At 36.7% G+C, this 20,356-nt stretch overlaps 1 protein-coding gene across 2 annotated transcripts in view; it reads right to left on the bottom strand.

Annotated features, from left to right (window-relative positions):
* The window catches only part of LOC113228352 (scavenger receptor class B member 1), a 127,192-nt gene that overhangs the window by 20,903 nt on the left and 85,933 nt on the right, over positions 1–20,356 (bottom strand). For both annotated transcript variants that reach the window (XM_026461617.1, XM_026461618.1), the window contains exons 3-4: positions 16,314–16,474; positions 9,390–9,531 (exon numbers count right to left, since the gene is read on the bottom strand). In XM_026461617.1, the coding sequence (XP_026317402.1) occupies positions 9,390–9,531; positions 16,314–16,474 (303 nt within the window). The remainder of the gene's footprint in view (positions 1–9,389; positions 9,532–16,313; positions 16,475–20,356) is intronic.

Genomic DNA, 20,356 nt, shown 5'->3' with positions numbered 1-20,356 from the left:
ATGCTATCCCTATAAAGGGTTCGGGTCCAATAAAGGTTTCCCTAGCACCAAACTTTATCAGTTCTCTGCTGCCTCATTTCCCTCCACGTCAGAGTGACCTGGAACCCAGCGCATGACCACTTTATTCCTTTCCCTAAGAGCATTCAGTATAGTAACACAGTTCTCTACAATCCTCGATGTTTGGGTGACAGAGGTTAGTGCATGTACACCGGCTTGATTACGTGAAAGGGTCCACTAACAGAGTACCTAAGTTTTAAGGTTAATATTATGGATATCTTCTTTCTTAATGTATGTTTTACGGACATACAAAATATTTGAGTAAATGTACTGTGATGCCACAGTCTTGATACCGGTCTCCTTAAACTGTTTTCTGAGAGAAACACGACGGCCTGAACGGTACATAGAATGAATCGCGCGTTTTTGCAATACAAATATGGTTTGTATATGTATCTGCTGCTTTAGCCCACATGAGAATCCCGTAGGACATTATACTATGGAAGTAACTAAACTAATCTAGCAGTAACAACATCGTCAGCTCACGTATTCTACGGCTTACCATTAAGCAGTAGAATACCAAACGTACGCAGAATTTTTTGCAGAAAAGAAATATAAAAATGATGCTGCTGCCTTGTTTATTGTTATTTTTATACTTTGCATTATGTAACTATATATATTTAGTAGCAGTAGAGCTCTTTGTGAAAGAGTTCGTCCAGGGAAATACTGTCACCTTACCTATTACTGCCAAGCAGTAATGTAAGCATTACTGTGTTCCGGTTTTCAAGGGCAGTGGTGAAATTACAGGCGAATAGGACTTGTCAACTTGTATCTCAGGGTGACAAACGCAATGGCAGTGCCACTCAGATCTTTGCGATTTAAGGCTCTAAGTTGCACTGCAACTGTGACTGGACAGACGTGTAGCTTACCATCAGGCCTGTTCGTCCCGTCACTTGATATTATAAAAAAATAAACAATGTATAAAATCCCTTGACATCCTGTCGACACCCAACTGATTATTTGAAATTAACAGACTTGGACCCCACATAGATCGAAGGAATTTTTGTATCAACAATGACAAACTACAGTACCGGCACACATGGCCGTTTTGACAGATTACAACAGTAAGGTCAAATCTCAATTCATTATCGAAAAAAATGTAATATTTGATTACAGAGCGAGTCGCATCTATAAGTTTCTAGATTTATAACTAGTATTGCAAGGGGTAGCTGATTAGAAAGTTTTAAAAAAAGTAGTAATTAAAAAAATGTATAAAGTAATCGTCAATTCGAAATTGCTTTGTTTTTGCATTGAGCATTGACGCGAGTTTGCCAGAGGTAGAAGTTGCGCTGGACAGCGATTTTTTAAGTGAGTGTCGTAAAATTATACATTCCAAAAGAGGTCCCAGGTTCGATTCCCGGGCCGGGAGAAATGTTTGTATGGCCTACATTTATTTCTCTCGTGAGTTTGAGTGTATTTTGTGGTTGTCTATGTGTGTGTCCATTACACACGCGACCCAGGGTTTCCCTAGTGCGGGGCTATGTTGAGTGTGTGCGTTATTGAGTGTGTGTACTTTAGTGGACGATTTTCACAATATCGCGGTAGTAAATGCATTATGATATTCAATATAAAATAATTATTAAAACCGTTTCTGTTCGCAAGTCTTAAGGTGAAATCCAGCTTGGTTTCACAATCAAATGAGAGGTTTCCAAGCGACCACATGCAATAATCGTCGGTGGGTACGCTCGCCGGTGGTTTGCCGGCCTTCGCGGTTTCTAGACATTTGTATTGCACCTATGACTGTAATTTTAGTCTATTGCCTTTTTTAAACGATTTTATTCTAATCTTCATTTATTTCTTTATTTATGGAAAACCAACAGATTCAACCATTTAATAAAAACCTAAAGAACATAAAGCCAATTACAGGTTTCCACCTGTAGCTTCAGACAAATCAAACACAAGTATAAAATAAACAAACAATAAACAGTATTTGTTAACAACATGCACTATTATACATGTTAATACACAGTAGGCTGTAGAGCTTCTTGTGAAAAGGGTTCGTCCAGGGAAGCACTGCCACCTTATCTATATCTGCCGCCAAGTAGTATGTCAGCGTTACTGTGTTCCAGTTTTGAAGGGTAAGGGTGCTGGTGAAATTACAGGCATATGGGACTTGTCAACTTATGTCTCAGGGTGACGGATCTTTGTGATTTGGAGCTCTGAGTGGCACTGCAACTGTTATGGACAGGCGTGAAGCTTACCATCAAGCGCACGACTGGTTCGTCCCGTCACTTGATATTATAAAAAATATATAGAACAACCCAATACCTGCGCGAACGGTCACAAATTATTTTATAAAATTAAATAAAATGTCCATCATATTACGTTTTAGCGACTTAATCATTACAATTAAATATATCAACATCCAGATCGTGATTACTCAGCACACTATCCAAGCTCTTGCTAGCTCTATATTGAAAACTGATTTGTCTATAATTAGTCCTCGCTAAAGGAATTGGAATTTATGTAAAATAGACCAATGCTTGGCCACAAAGTCACCTTCTTCATCTCATCGTATCGGTGTCATACACTGCTTCCATCGGGGTGGAAGGATTTGACAGCGTCGTCGGGTGTTTAGTACCCATTGTTTCACCAGATGTTGCGACGAGTACCAAATTCCTATTTTTGTGATTAATTAATTTTATTTATGAATTTAATGAATTAATAATTAATTATATTCATTAATTAATAATTAATTACTTTTTTTACATTGAGAACGTGCACTTTACCAAAGCCACTCTAATTTCTAGTGATAACAAACAAATCAAAAAGGATGGCGCTTATTGCTCAGATTTTTACGCAAAGAGCCGGCTATTAGTTTATTATGTTTAGGAATAGCGCCATCTACCTAGCTATATTAGAAAGCGTCAATTTATAAATTAGCTTATTAGACACAATAGCATCTATTGACATGCATATTTGTCAAAGTTATCGAGTATATAACCAGAAATAGAGAAGAAATGTCATTTAATTCGTTTGAAAACTATTCTGCCAAATCATTACGGTGACAATTGCGCTCCGATTGGCCAGCCCGAATTCGAAACAATTGACGGGTTTCGTCAATTGTTTCTCTTCAAATCGACCAGTTTAACTTGAACTTTGCTATAATGGACGTAAATTGAAAAAAATTACGTATTAAATATTAAATTTAATTACCGATGAAATGTGATTCCGTTTGTTTTTTAATGAAATATTTTTCCCACACCACCGAATTGAACAGTTAGGGCGCTTTTATTCAACACGGAATTTCTTTGCGCTAACCCCGCACGGTCGCCGAGCGGAGTCCGCATTGCCGCCGCACAGCGACCGCGTGTGTCTAATAGTCATGGTAAAATACGCTCTATTTGTTTAGCCTTTACGTTTTAATTTAAATAGAATTCAGATTCGCTATTAATGTACATGAAGGCGTGGTAACTGGGCGATCGCCGTGCGGCGGTCGCGCGAAAACTTTCTTCTCGTGTGACTGGGCGATTAGAGATATAGTTACGAGATATTATCTTCATTACAATAAATACAGAATATTTTTGGAATATACGGAGACGTACACACAGGTCAGTTGTTGGCGCTGTATAATTTCAGCTTTCTAACTTGTGATTTCAGGGCAAACGAGAGTTGATATTTAAAAGTGACACAGGGCCCGTTTGCCTGGTGCATTAATTCTCAAACTGATTTTATTTTATTATACGAATTCTCAGTGATGGCCCATTATTTGGTCAGTATTTCTGGTTATATACTCGATGGCTAAAGTTTAGAAAATAATTGTAGCTCTTCTTGTCTTCTTATATTTCATATTAAAGGGGAATTAATTGGTATCCGCTGCCATTTACATAATATAAGCTACTTCCAGGCTATTGATACACGCCATATAGGTATAAAACGGAATATTACGCTAGTAAATCGACGAGCAGACCACTTTTCTGCAATCGTTTAGACTTAGAAGCTTCAGCGCCAAAAGTGAATGTAGACAATATAATTAACTTAGCGAAATATAAGTATGATAGTTTCGTATTAAGGTAAACTTTTATGAAAATAATACGTAACGACGCGTGAGTGAAAATTTTAAGTGCCAATTTACATGGTTATAGTTAATAATGAGTGGCCAAGGGAAACTGGTTCGCGAAAGCAGCAAGTTAACAGGCAATATAGTTTGATGAAAAGATAGCCGATAATTATAACTTATAATTACAACTTAATTATAACTTATAACTATAATTATAACTTTTGTATAAACAAACAGAAAGTCTGTGGAATTACATCTATTTGTCAAGTTTAATCGAAATCCGTTAACGGAAAGTGGATGACGTTCAATAATTAATTTGCCACAGTTACAAGCGGAAAATTTTCTTCAAATTTGAAAGGGACCACTACTAACATTGACTTAAAATTATATGGACGTCGGGTCCGCGCTAAAAAGTGTCCGAACTTATAGGGCGTTAAAATCGTATACAGAGCGTCATTCACGCTTTAGTCTTCGTTTGTTTGACTGACAGCGAAGCAAGCAAAATTAGACAGTACTGCGATGAAATTACAATTTAAAAGCTTTTTCATATTCCTTTACATGTCACAACGTTTAAATAGGTAGACTTGGGACATTTTTTCGTGGTTTTTGTATTAGACCCGTCGTCCATTTATTTGTAAGTCAATGACTACTAAGGTAATTATCTTTACAACAAAAAAAGAATCATCAAAATCGGTCCACAAATATCGGAGTAATTACGTAACATCCACACAATAAAAAAACTCACAGTCGAACTGAAAATGTCCTTTTTTTTTAAAAGATTTCCATAAAACTTGGCAAATAGATGTAATTCCACGATCTTTTGAGGTCGGTTTTTTATTAACAAAAAAAGTTATAATTATTTGTGATATCAAGTGACGGGATGAACAAGTAGTAGGCCTGGTGTTTATTGACACACCTGTCCATAGTATTTGTAGTGCCACTTAGAGCTTTAAATCGCAAAGACCGGAGGGACACTGCTTCTGCGCCCGTCACCCTGAGACATAAGTTGACAAGTCCCATGTGCCTGTAATTTCACCACCACCCTTATCCTTCAAAACCGGAACGTGGTTATGCTCATATTACTGCTTGGCGTCAGAAATAGGTAAGGTGGCAGTACTTCCCTGGATCAGCTCTTGCAGAAGGAGCTCTATTGCTACTAAATGCTATTTGGTGGTGCGGTGTGACAAAAAAGAATTAATTAAATTTTTAATGAATGTCGGAATGTTTCAACAGTATGATATTCAATTATTGTTTTTGTGAAATTACTCCACTAGTTCCTTATAATTATTAATACAAACATCGAATACTTAGAAAAAGTTCCTTCGATCCGGCCGGATTCGAACCGACGTCTCCCTGCAAACCGTGCCAGACGCTATGTCAACTAAGCCATGGAACGAACCAGCGGATATCACGAATTTTTCTATGTGCTTGTTGTCGGATCTTTGTTTTTGGTTTTTCAACGGAGTTTTAGCCGTAGCGCCATCTAGAGAATATTTGTATTAATAATTAAAACAATAAATGAGTTCAAGATTTTGTATGCGCATCTTCCGCCTAGAGATACAGAACTACAAATATTGCTTATGATATATTATGTTGCCGTCAGCGAGCTATCGCATGCGCGTGCGCGCCGATCGGAACGCAAAACTGTTAACCGTTCCGCTGCACCGCCGTTCCGTTTCACAGAGCAACGCGGCGATGGTTTTTATCGTTAATTCGACGTTGTTTTAATGTTAAGTGAGTAACTGATCATCTAAATCGATTTTTTTTTAACTTTATCTCTATATCGCCGTGTCCTCTCTAACAAGAAGGCAACTAGGTCAGTCATGCGAATTTGTAGAGCTCCTTGTGGAAGAGTTCGTCCAGTGAAGTTCTGTCGCCTTATCTATTTCTGCCGCCAAGCAATTTTTTCCATTTTTTTGTTTTGAAGGGTAAGAGTGCTGGTGAAATTACAAACCCGTGAGACTTTTCAACTACAGAGCAGTGCCCTTCAGATGTTTGCGATTTAGAGTTCTGAGTGGTACTGCAACTGTTACGGACAGGCGTGTCGCTTACTACCGGTCTCAAGATTTTCCGGTAACCGATTTCAATAAAACAGTTTAAGTATAATTTTCTATTACTTTGATTGCAAAAGCTTTTTTTTTTATATTTTTATGTTAACATTGTTTTCGTTCTAAATTCAATCGACTTAAATGCGTTCCGAAATCATCAGTTAGTCAATATATTTAAGACTCACGGTAGTTTGATATTAAAAGAAATACAAAAAATACCGACTTCTTGCAATTATTGTTCAATTTTGTTTATTGAACCATAATATAGTCAATAAGTGAACCTTTATAGGCATGCAGGAAACAATTCAAGAAGGTTTTCCTTTAACTGAAGCCTTTACTATAATTAACAATATTAAATTCAAGTGCCAAGCCTTCACCTCGGAATGACCAAGAAAATATCAATTATATATAAGTAGTTATATTACATACTGACGTAGTTATATGAGCTCATAATAACCCATAGTGATATTGCAATTTGTTACGTACTCATTTTAGTTGCTACGCTCGCTTTTGGTACATATTTGACTTCACAAGTTCTCTAACACTTTATATTTTTGATATTTTTAATAGACTTCAGAAGAAAGGAGGAAGTTTTCTCAGCAGCATTGTCAATGAAATTTGAAAAAAATATTCCACATCTAAGGGCGGCAAACTAGGGGATGTATTCGGTTTTCGCGCACTTTCCGCTAACCAATTTCAATAAAACTTGACAGACAGATGTAATTCGACAAAGTTTTGAGATCGATTCATAATTATTTTCATGAAAAAAGCACCGATACTCGCATATAGTTGCCACATGGTTAGATACAAAAAGACAAATACAGTAACGTTATTCTTTTTAGCAACGCACTGTTATAATTGTAACTTTTTATTTAAAAAAAAAACTGACCCAAATTTTATAGAAATCGGTTACCGGAAATTGCGAAAAACAGGATCCATCCCCTAGTCTGTCACCCTTAAAGGTGGAAAAATTTCTTCAAATTTAAATGCGACCCTTTTTAACAAAAAAAATCTTCAAAATCGCCACAAATACCGGAGTAACAGTGAACAGAGTAACATACATACAAAAAAAAATGCAGTCGAATTTAGAACCTCAGCTAAAAAGGTATATTACAAAATCGAGAATAGACATCAACAAACTAACCCTATAAATCTGTTGGTTTAAACCCGGTGGCCATATGAATTCTGTCCCGTTGAACAACAAATTGTGGTCATTTTGATCCCGATCTAAAATAATATATAACTTGTTTCATGTACTTTATCGGTTATTATTTTTATGATTGTCGTATGCGATAAAAGCACTTTTGACGTTGAAATGTGGCTAGTTTTACGAAGTTATTAGTTATTGAATTAAAGTCATACAACTTCCTCAATCGATGTAATTTAATAAATATTAGCTATAATTGAGAAGTTACAAGGCGAATGTTGCAATGACATAATAATAGTGTGTTTTTGCAAAATGTAATTAAGCAAAATACGTCAGAGCGGTCTTTTTTACAACAAAAAAAATGAACTTGGTTAGTTAATTTTTCCCGATAACTTTTTATTATTTTTAAGCCGGTTTTCAATTCCTATTGGTTTATCTTGAACCATTTGTTTCCACACACATTAATTACGTAACAAAACTAAGCTTAAAAGATTACTTATAAATGCAAAAATAAATTAAATTAATATATACATTAAATGTTTTGTGTGTCTCAGCATTTACTGACCGGCAGAAGTCGCTCAACGCTGGTTTTCAGCCTGCCCCCGATCTTTGCGAACACATTTGTAATAGCGCTTGTTTCGCAAACTTAGAACTTAGTAACATTACTAATAAATAATTCCTTTCAGTTAAATTTAATAAATAATCTCTATTTAAACATCATGGTACGTTTTACTCAGCTGTAACTGCGCTTCTAATCATCTTCTGTGTGAATTTACCTATCCATATATATAGTATATTATGTGCACCCTAATTCTAAACCTATCTATCACAATAAAAAATTGTATATCGACTGTGAACTGGCAATGGTACTATCTCAATTTTGACAACTGTACAGGATGAAGAAAAAAATTGTTTGCTTCATTTATATAGCATCTGAATTATTAAATAATAATACGCAGTTTTTAAATATTTTTATTACACATACACTACGTATTTTTATTTCATAAGTCAGATATTGTTTTGTTTTTTCTTCACCGTAAAACTTGTCAAATTAATACCGGTTGCCAATCCACATTCGATATCTTATTTAATTATCTATTGCCACAAAACAAGGCTAGTCCAGGAGTGTCTCTTTCTGCTCGGTCAACATTTCTTAACCGACTTCAAAAAAAGGAGGAGGTTCTCAATTCGACTGTATGATTTTTTTTTGTATGTATGTTACGCGATAACTCCGGTATTTGTGAACCGATTTTCATGATTCTATTATTGTTAGAAAGAAGAAAATCATCCACCTCTAAGGGTGGCTGTTCATGCATGAAGATTCATTTTTATACATAGCGCCTAAATTTTATTATACGAAGCAATTATTTTCATGGTTGATTTTGCTATTCTCCAATTCAAGGCGTTTTTCTCTCTCAATATACTTTGAGCAGTGAGAACCGATTTTTATTATCTCCTGTGTCAAGTCACGTATAGTGGCGAACTAGGGGATGAATCCGGGTTTGCGCAGTTTCCGATAACCGATTTCAATAAAACTTGGTAATTACATGTAATTCCACGTACTTTTGAGGTCGGTTTTTTTAGTACTCTGTACTGATATTATTACATCCACTGTTCTATTTAATAGGTAGGCGATAATATACGAAGTTGGCAATTATTTTTTCGTGATTTTCACGCGTTAAGATATATTGTCCAGTGACCCAAAATACAATTTAACAGCGTATAAAGAAAATCTTATCAGTAATCATCAACTGCTGGGCACGGGTCTCCTCTCAGGCGAGGATTAAGGCCACAGTCCGCTGTCCCGATACGGGATGGGGACTTCACACGTTTTCTGAGGGGTGTGAACCTTCTACGACGCGCGGGTTCCACCACGATGTTTTTGTTCATCGAAAAGCTCACGGTAAATTTCAAATTAAATTTCGATTTTGCGAGGTCAAACTGAATGTTTTCTTGTCTCCGTATGGCGTTTGTTAATCTATGTATTGTTGTTAAAGTTTTAGTTTATTTTTAAAATTTTGCAATTTCCAAATCCGTTGACATAAAAGGTTTACCACACCTGCATTCACTTTGGCAATGACATTTCTTTGTTTACATGTTGGGCATCTAATTCTGATTCGTACTATAATTAAAAACTTACCAGCATAGGAATATTTGGCACAACAACGGCGTCGTCGTCAGGGCCCGCGCTCAAGTGCGGTTGGAACGTATACATGCGCTTGTACTGGAAGGACAGGGTGCCGTTCTCGTTGTCCGTTATGTTCACTTTCTCCCATTCTTCTCTGAGGTCAAAAGAAAAAGAGGATTTAGTTTAAAAAAATAATAATTTCATGTTTTTCTGCAGTTGTAGTCATCTGACTTGACAATGCATTATCGTAAAATTTGGAACATTGCAAAAGTCGAAACCTTGGTATTTTTAAATCAAAGTCAAATAATGTATTTGCATGTCACAGTTAAAGTATACGAAATACAATTTCAGTTGGTAGATTATTGTACAGTGTCAAGTGACGCCCTAAGAATAGATTAATTAATTTAAACCAAGAATATACATATTTCAAATAGTTCCGATAAACGCATTATATTCATTCAATAATAACAAAAAATGCTCATGGTACCATGTTTTCGTTTAACTGAGGTACACGATTATTTACATTTATATAAATGATTAGGAGGGTAGGAAATATACACAGTAGTTGGGGGGTTGATGTTGCTCGCTTCCGTAGGTTTACCCTCGAGACCCTGCAAGAGACCCCTGGGTGGTGCTAAAGAGCAATAACTACTGGTGGTAGGCTTCGGCCGTGGCTCATGGCTCAGTCATCATCTTCCCGACGCAGTCGAGTCGCCAAATGGTTTTTACCGTGTTCCGACTCGTGTTCGGGAGTTGCCATTAGGAGGTCGGGTCTGAACAGTTGCATTGCGTCTGACGGGATCCGACGCACGGTGCACCGCTGGCCGATCGTGGGAAGTTGGGGGCCCAAGTAGCGGGAAAGTCACCCGTGAAAGGTTGCCCCGCCACCCAACGAAAAATCCCGGAATGCTCCACCTTGCCGATTGGCAACCGGAAGGGAGAACCAGGTGGCCATCTCCGGGGGGTTCGGGCATCCCCGCGGTCTCCAAGTCGATTGTACCCTCGTGTGGCAGTGTGAGTCTGCTGCTTGGTTGAACGCGACGCAGTGCCTCGTTCAACTGCCTTCCTCCTGCCTATTCACTTCTCCAAAACCAAAATGAAAAAAGTATACACAGCGGTTGCACGTCCTCCCACTAAAAGTGCACCTCACTAACATTCGAGGTCGATTAGCCGGAAAATTTCTAGATTCTATAATTCTAATTTCTAGATTTTCAGAGCTCTATATAAAAAAAAACAAAAATGTCAAATGCCTGGTTCAATTTTGCATTTATTTTAGTACCACTAAAAGAATAACTCCTTTTAACATTACACACATTATAAGATAGGAGAGATAAGTACTTGCAAAATAAAAAAGGTAATACAATCTTTAGATTACTATCTAAGTATCAAAGGAGACTTCATAACATAATTTCAAAATACTCATCAATTTCGTTCATTATAATTATTCCACCGAATTTATCACAAACACTATGTCGGAGAATATTGGAAACTCTGTAATGGTATAATTATCTTTTCTCCCCTAAACCTTCTAGTTGGAGTCTCGCGCTACGCAGAAGGATGTGGAATAAAACAAATCTCTATTATGTGCACAACTTGCGCAAGATCACGCGAGCTCGCGTGCTTAAACAATATTTATGTTATTATTTATATGTTTGAATACACTTATTATTTTAAAGTACCTTTGAGTTGTATGTATACGATGATTTGCGATATATTCCTATTAAACGCGGTGGTACACAACATGTCCATTACATTTTTTTAACCCACTTCAAAAAAGGAGAAGGTTCTCAATTCGACTGGATGTTTTTTTTTGTATGTATGATACGCGATAACTCCAGAATTTGTGAACCGATTTTAACGATTCTTTTTTTGTTGGAAAGAGGATACCTCAGTAGTAGTCCCATTTAAATTTCAAGAAAATATTCCAACGCTAAGAGTGGCAAACTAGGGGATGAATGACTTTTGAGGTGGGTTTTTTTGGAAATCTGCACTGAGACTATTTGTATGTATGTTACGCGATAACTCCGTCATCTCTGAACCGATTTTGATGATTTTTGTTGAAAAGAGGATACCTCAGAAGTGGTTCCATTTAAATTTGAAGAAAATATTCCACCTCTAAGAATTGGAAACTAGAATAAAAGACTTGACATTTATTATTCGACTCTAAAATTATGGTAGTAATAGTTTTTACCCTGCTTACTTTACTTACTTACTTTACTTTAATAGTTTCAACTGCCTCCGTGGCCGAACGATTACCATGCCGGACTGCCACGCAGAGGTCCCAAGTTCGATTCCCGGGCCGAGCGAAATATTTGTATGACCTACATTTATTTATCTCGTAAGTTTGGGTGTAATTTGTGGTAGTCTATGTGTGTGTCCATAGCACCCGTGATACAGGGTTTACCTAGTGCGCGGCTGAGTGTGTGCGTTTAAAAAGAAATAAAGTTTTATTTTTAATTATGTAAAGGAGGGAGGTTCTTTCGTCCGTTGGATGAGGTTACCAAAACTAGCCAGTTGGAGTTTTCCAAGTGGTTCAGAAGACTTTTATTTTTCACCTTGTATGTCGCCAATACAATTTTACCCTATATGCGGAAGGTCCGGGCAGTTGTTCCCAAGAAGGGACTCACTCCTGGAAACCGTTCCACGAGATGAGGTTTTTTCACCCTATATGATGGGCAATAATCTTTCACCCTATAAGAGCGTACGAAATATCAGAAGATCCGGGTAGCAGTTCCCAAGAAGGGACTCAACTCCTGGTGCCTTACTGAGCTCTCTGTATTCTCAGATTTCTCTTCCCATTAACAAAATTGTGTTCGCGTAGACACATTCGAGGGAAAATCTTAACACCGCGATTCAGAAATAACGCCAAATGGCTCAATACCATCTAGCGGATTCTTAGAGAACTAAAAGTGAACAATCTATTACATAAAGTAGGTTTGTTAAAATTATTATTATTTATTATTCTTAAGCAGAAACCGTAGGATCGAATCCGGGCTTGCTCCTCTGAGTTTCGAAATGTACCAAGAGGTTTTCGATGAAGGAAAACATAATGATGAAACCTGCATGTCCAAGAAGATTCACAACTCTCGGAAAACGTATGATGTTCCCAATCCGCATTGGGCCATCGTGACGGACAAAACACTCGTTTTAAGAGGAGACCCGTGCCAAACAATTTTTTATTATACATATTTAATTATTCGTATTCAGGTTACGAAGACCCATAAATACATACCTTAAAGACTAATTATTGTTTACACGTATTGTCTGCGACGTGTGACGCAATGTGAGTGTCCGATAGCCGGCCTCGGAAACGTCGGTACATGACACCCTTCGGCCCAGACTCAACCTTCATGAAGGTTGACAGATATCGAGTTGGTACTCTCACCACAAATCAATTAAAATTTACTTTGTGGCGGGACCCCAACTGCTCAACCCTCAGGGTATTGACTTTCACCCGTATATAGGTACTCCACAATATCGGGAGACTTTGTGAAGCAATGAAGCCGTGACACGTATAATAACGTCGTCGGTATCGCTGGACGCAGTACATGATTAGGGCCAGTCGAGGCGGTGCCACTAAGGTTACGGCTGGTGTACTTCTTTTTTTTTCCACCTTTTTGAAACCGTCCTCGTCGCACTGGTCAACTCTTCTCGGTGGTACTGACGACACAGCTCCAGAGATGAGTATCCGTTTCTCTTTCATATTGTTGGTAACTGTGTTGGTAACTGCCTATCGGCCTGACTAAATGCCTGAACAATGGGACTTATAAATTTGTTAATGATGTAGGTAAGCACGTCTGCATCTTCGACTATTCTAGAAGTCCCTTTAATTTTGGTTTATGAACCACCAGACCGTCATAGGACACATTTTATGCGAAAAAATCATCACGACTGACTGATGGCATGACTTCAAACATTCTTTTTTAGTTGGAAAGAGGGTCCCACAGTATTGGTCCCATTTAAATTTGAAGAAAATATTCCACCTCTAAGGGTGGCAAACTAGGGGGTTGAATCCGGTTTTACACACTTTCCGGTTTAACTGATTTCAATAAATAGATTTAATTCCACGAAATTCAGGGGTAATAATGTTCTAATTGTATACATTATAGATAAATAATACAGTAATTATTAGATCGGATTGTTGCGTAGAGTTGCAAACATTTTTAGGGTTTAAGAACGCATATATAGCTTGTATATTACCTGTTTACAAGTACGATTGGTAAATAAAAAAGAAATAAAAACTTTGTAACGACCTAAATGGACTGCATGAACCGGGTAAAGTACATCCGTATCTTACCTGCGAGTAGGTACAATTAAAAAACCAGTTTGTGATAATAAAAGTAAATTTATTATCAGAAAACAAAAAAAACTTTAATACGCAAAAAAACTGATAAAACAGAAACAGGCTTTAGAATCCTGTTTAATAATTGGACCAGGTAATGATTTTTTGTTCGATACCTTAATTGAATAAGTATTATGTCGAATTTACTATCTAAGCCTGTCAAAATTTAAATGTCAAAGAGCATCGTAATCATTCAGGAAATACGTAACTTAGAATCCAAAGTTAAAGATAAGTTTACTGTAAGCGATTGGCAGCAGTTGCTATAAATCTTAATAACAGTAGAGCTTCTTATCAAAGAGTCCGTCCTGGGAAGTACTGCCACCTTATCTAATTCTGCCGCCGCGCAGTAATGTCAGCATTATTGTGTTCCGGTTTTGAAGGGTACGGGTAACAGCTGCAGTGCCACTCAGAGTTTTCAATCGCAAAGATCTGAGGCACTGCGCTCGTCACCCTGAGACATAAGTTGACAAGTCCCATGTGCCTGTAATTTCCTTCAAAAACCGGAACGCCGTAATGCTCACATTACTTCTTGGGGGCAAAAATGGATAAGGTGGCAGTATTTCCCTGGACGAACTCTTTCACAAGGAGCTCTACTGCTACTGAATGTATTGTAGAAGACAGACGAGCCTATCGATGGGAGGTAATCCTCGTCGTACAGTCATATACACAAGATACCTGACCCCCCCAAGCCGACTTTGTCGACCTTTTCGTTCTGAGCACAAAAATGTGGAGAAAATTGTTAAACTAAGTTAATCTTTAACCTGTGAGACGTAAAATTTATTTGGGTATGACTCCCTGGTCGTCTCATTAGTGAATAACACTGTGGAAAGTTTTTAAGCCAATTTGATCTTTAACGTATGGTTCTTACTTAAATACAGAACACAAATTTCAACAGCTATAGTAAGGCCGTCATGACCAAGTGGCATAAGAATTGCTTTGCAAATTGAGGCAAACATGGTTCGAGTCACATTAAAAATAACATATTATTTAACTATGACTATATAATATTGTATTTTTTTTAACGTCTGTCAATAATTTTTAATTTTAATAATTCCGTTAAATGCGGCATATTAAAACAAGAAAGAAAACTTTGAAAGTCATTAAAACCTTGAATGTAGTTAAAACAGAATAGACAAATAAGAACGAAACGTGGAACAATGCGTAATCACAATCATATTATGCAAAGTCCAGAGCGATTTCCTGATTTGTTAATCTATCTAGGGGAAAACGTTTGTTACGTAAGGATTAATTCGTAAAGGTTATTAATTGAGAAGATAGAAGCAAAGAGAAGGAGAGGAAAACCGAGATCAACATCAGTAAGCAAGTAAAAGGGAAGCCAAAGTGAGTAGTTATACCTGAAGAGGTTACCGAGTCGGCTATGGATAGCGAGGAATGGAGGAGGCTATGCATCGACAAGAGCTTGGCTCTTATATAGGGTAATAACGTTGGTAGATACAGAAAGGCCTATACCCAGCAGTGGGTGAAATCATGCTGTGGATGATGACGAGATATAGAAAATCGCTTAAGACTAAAGATATAGCATATAAAATGATCGACTATACACGGTTTAAGTCTACGAAATATTAAACTACTTAAAGGAATGTATTCATTAGAAGTTAATATTTATTTAATGGCCTTAGAGTTTATCCGGTTTGTATGATGTCAGAGAACTGCCATTTGAATAATTGAAGTTAATTATCTTTGTTAATCGGTTTTCTAGAATAAAACTATTCAATTTTTAACAGACTTCAACATAAGGAGGAGGTTCTCAATCTGACTATTTTTTTTAAGAGGGAGCAGAGGAAAAATTCCTAATCTTCGATTTGATTTTAGAGGAGTATATCCACTTTAAAGTTAAAAATAAAATATTGTATGAGTAACTACACGATATATTCAAGCATAGACATTAATCAGAAACAGAAAACAATAAAGTTTCCTCGATAGATAAAAATCACGAAATTACCTCTAATTTTCACATTTTTTCGATTTATCCTCGAAATGCTACAGGTTATTAGGACAAAAATTAGATAATTATATTTATGCATGATTGACAACTGTCACTACGGATTTTTTTTTTAATCCCTTTAGTTTTAGAGTTATTCCGCTAAAACGAATTTGGTACTTTTAATGCGCAAAATTCAACATCTCCTGTTGCATGTCACGCGAACTTCAGGCATATATTTGTTTCACAAATTTGGGCGGAGCCAACGTCAAAACTTTTTTGGCATGAGAGCTCTTAATGTATGTTACGCGACAACTCGATAGTTTTCGAACTGATTTTGGTTTTGTATTTTTGATGGAAAAAGGGTACCTCAGTAAAGGTCTCATATAAATTTGCAGAAAATATTCCACCTCAAATTTGGCAAATAGGTATAAATATGTGTGTACTTTCCAGGACAAACTTTCACAAGGCGCTCTATTGCTACTAAACATTACAAAAATTCCCGATCCCGGAACGTTCCCGCTACCGCATCTGTGTGGTCAGAGCATTATAGTTGTGTACGTGTTTCTATGGCACCCGGTTTCCCTAATGCGGGGTGTGGAGTGTGTCAGTCATTATTATTATCACTGTTTGTCTTGTATGGTATACTCACGAATAAACATATGGTCCAAGCTCGTCCAATATAGGCTTGGAGCCGTTGTTGAGGAACTCGTCGGCGTTGGTTACGTTGTACACGTAGACCCTCACGAAAGGGCGTACTGGTGGTCGGGCCCACCACTCGAAAGTCATTGACCCTTGACGGAGCACCAGTTTCTGGGGAGAAGAATGGTTGTTATTATAATTTCTGTCCATTTAAAACAAGGAGTTCATTGCATTCCTGCCATAGGACCTATTTCTGCCATCAAGGACAGAGATGGGCAGGCGCCCGAGTTTTAACCCAGTGCTTAATTAAAGCCGGGTTTAAATCGAGTTAAAACCCATTAACGACCAAAATCGAGGGCAAAAAATATTTACAACTTCCTAAATATTCATTGCAAATCCAGTATTGGAGCGCTGAAAAAATTTTTACGTTACGTAAACTCTAAATTGAATCTCGTAAATCTATATTAAACCCAGTGACTATTCTCTAAGAAGTCAAGAAAAGGGTTTCCTGACTTTAAAAGGTGTATATATTTTGGAAATATGTCTTTTTGTCACAGTAACTTCTTTACTAAAATATCTAATCTAAGTTGTAATAAATTTTAAATGAATTGTAATTTTAAGACATTGTACGCCTGATTTGGGTAGGAATTGTGGATCTAATCACTTGTAAGTAACACCTGCATTTTACCAATTCATACAATAAATGTTTCTGATTTCTGAAAAAAACAGCATATGGAAGGGTAATAAACAAAAAATTAAATTTGACCAACTTGTTGAAAAATATAACTTGTTAGACCTACACCCTAGATATTAATAGTTGCGAGTGCATGACTATGTATGACTTATGCGATATCAGATAATATAATTAAATTTTTATTGAATTGGTGTTCAGCTTTTGAGAAATTACTCCACTACTTTGTTATAATTATTACTACAAAGCGACGATCTGCGGAAGATTGCTGGCAGGAAATGGATGCGTCAAGCCGAGAACAGGGCGAAATGGCGTGCATTAGGGGAGGCCTATGTCCAGCAGTGGACTGCAATAGGCTGATGATGATGATGATGATGATTACTACAAAGATTGAACACTTAGAAAAAACTCATTCGAGCCGGCCGAATTAAACCGACATCTCCTAGCAAACCGTGCCAGACGCAATGCCAACTAAGCCACGGAACGAACCAGCAGACCTCACCAATTTTTCTATGCACTTGTTGTCGGATCTTCTTATTTGGTTTTCAACGACTTTTTAGCCGTAGCGCCATCTATGAGAAATATATGAAAGTATTTCATCACTCAGTTATATACTTTTACAGCTACCAGCCCTGACTAGAGATGTCGCTATGAACTCTAATTTTTTTTTTTAATTCATATTCAATTCTTTTTTGAGAAATTAAAATAAAAAAACAGTATGGTTGCTCTGATATTGTTAACAATATATCATACAAAGTCCACACGCGTTCGTCACGGACTCATCACTTGCTGGCAAACTATCACCGTTGTGTAGGTTTTTTTTTTCAAATGCATTAGCACCCCTTGGACAGCATCAACGCTCTCAATTGCTTCCCTGCCACCCCCTTAGGACTCTTCAGCGCCCACAGGGGAGCGGTAGGGAACACTCTGGAAAACTATGTTTTAAACCAATGCTTGCAATTTATTTTTAACTGACTTCAAAAAAAGGCGATGGTTCTCAATTCGACTGTATATTTTTTGTATGTGTATTACGCAATAACTCCGGTATTTGTGAACAGATTTTCATGATTCTTTTTTGTTTCATGTCCCATTTAATTTTTAAGAAAACCATCCACCTCTAAGGGTGGCTGCTCACGCATGAAGATTAATTTTTATAAATAGCGCCTAAATTTTACTATAAGGAGCACTTATTTTAATGGTTGATTTTGCTATTCTTCAATTCAAGGCGTTTTTTTCTCTCAATATACTTTGAATAGTGAGAACAGATTTTTATTATCTCCTGTGTTAAGTTCCGTATAATGGTGAACTAGGGGATGAATCCGGGTTTGCGCACTTTCCGGTAACCGATTTCAATAAAACTTGGTAATTATATGTAATTTCACGTACTTTTGAAGTCGGTTTTTTTAGTACTCTGTACTGAGATTATTATTTGTTTATTCGGTATCCCTACAGAACATATACAATATTCAATATTTAACTATCTTAATTCCAGTAACAGGGAAACGCAGCATTCTTAATTATGACATCTAACTAATACTAACAAGTAGAACAAAAACAAACAAAAAAGCAAAGTACAATCCTCTGAACATAGCACGTGAGTTGCCATGTACAAAATAAAAATTATATTTTATTTTGTAAATGGCAATTGGCAACTCTTAACACTAATTTGGAAAAAACCCCAGTGAAACTTTTATCCTTGCAATACAAAAAAATCACTAAAATTCAGTAAATGTTCACTACGCTGACCTCCCTGAGAAGAACGAGCAAGAAACTCTAGGGATTGCTCTTTTCAAATAAACTTAAATGCTATAGAATACATTTGGAATCATAATTGTGTGGAATCTAGACTCTTGTTGTCTTTCCATACATCTTTATCTAACACGTAGTCTACAATTTTGTAATATAACCGTTCAATTAAAATACTTTTAACGTAAGTTTGAAACTTAGGAAATCCTCCACTAACTAACACGCGGCTATGTGACAAAATATTTTTTTGGGATATCATATAAAAAAGTATAACCCGGTTTTAGAATATTGAAGTTATTTAATGATAGTTTAGCTCTGCATCTTTGCGATGAGCGAAGATCACCATGAGATATATCGGACCTAACTTTATCTGTTTTTAAAGTGAGAGTTTTGGACTCCATCTTGTGCTCTCTAAAGCCGATATTTGACTAGGTACTTGTCATTTAGCCGCATTTTAGTTAGTGGGCAGATATATGCTCCAAAATCTTATTGAAAAAACGTATACAGTTCCCCATTAAAAATCGTTTACCTTAGGTAAACGAAATCGTGGTACCATGAGTTTGGACTTAGCTCTAAGGTTAATATTATGGATATATTCTTTTTCAACGAAATTATGCATTTTTTACGCGCATACAAAATATTTGAGTAAATATGTTGTGATGCCGCAGTCATGATACCAGTCTTCTTAAACTTTTGTCTGAAAGTTTGTCATAAACGAGAGAACGAATCGCTCGTTTTTACAACGCAAATATGGTTCGTATATCTGCCGCTTTACCCCATGTAATGAACAACCATGGACTTTTGAAGGGAATTTGTTATTTATGAAAAAGTTATAATTATTTAACTATCAGTTAAAATAATACCTAAAAGTTAAACACAATATTGTGCATTTTAGAAGGAAACAAACTTAACGCGTTAAGCCATTAAGTTAACCAACATATAAGTTCAACTTGAGAGAGTTTCGACACCCTCCCCCTCCCTCCAACAGTCCACTTGCTTGCCTTCACCTACATTGCAGTGAACCGCCGACTTGAGCAAGTGTGTTAACTTGGAATTACTTCCGCAGTTTTATGTATTTTGTAATGACAGTAAAATTAATTTTAATTTCAGATATCTTCACTGTAGCCTAGTAATTACCACTATCAGTGCTAGATGAGAAGGTCCCGTGTACAATTCCCGGGAAATAAACTTTTCTAAATTGTTTCATTGCCTCTGGAATAGTTTGAGACCAAAATTTCGTGGAATTACATCTTTTTGAATTACATCTTTTTTACATCTTCATTACCAATACCGAGGTACCTTTCCAACAAAAAAGAATCGTCAACATACATACAAAAAAAAAACAGTCGAATTGAGAACTTCCTCCTTTTTTTCAAGTCGGTTAAAACATAACATTAATACGAGAAATAAAAATAAACTAGCTGTTCTTGACAATCGTCTTCATAAAGTACCAAATTCATTTAAAGGGCAATACATACACTTCTATTATAAGATTCCGATTGATATTCAAAAGGCTTAAAACCATAGTGAAACAAAAATTGTATACTAAAGGCATTGACTTACAATTATATGGACGTCGGGTCCGCGCTAAAAAGTGTCCGAACTTATAGGGCGTT

Source organism: Hyposmocoma kahamanoa, unplaced genomic scaffold (genome assembly GCF_003589595.1).
Source record: "Hyposmocoma kahamanoa isolate Upper Pololo Valley unplaced genomic scaffold, ASM358959v1 228, whole genome shotgun sequence".
NCBI lineage: Eukaryota > Metazoa > Arthropoda > Insecta > Lepidoptera > Cosmopterigidae > Hyposmocoma > Hyposmocoma kahamanoa.
Note: the sequence above shows the minus strand (reverse complement) of the source record. Positions and strands in the feature narration are given on the sequence as shown.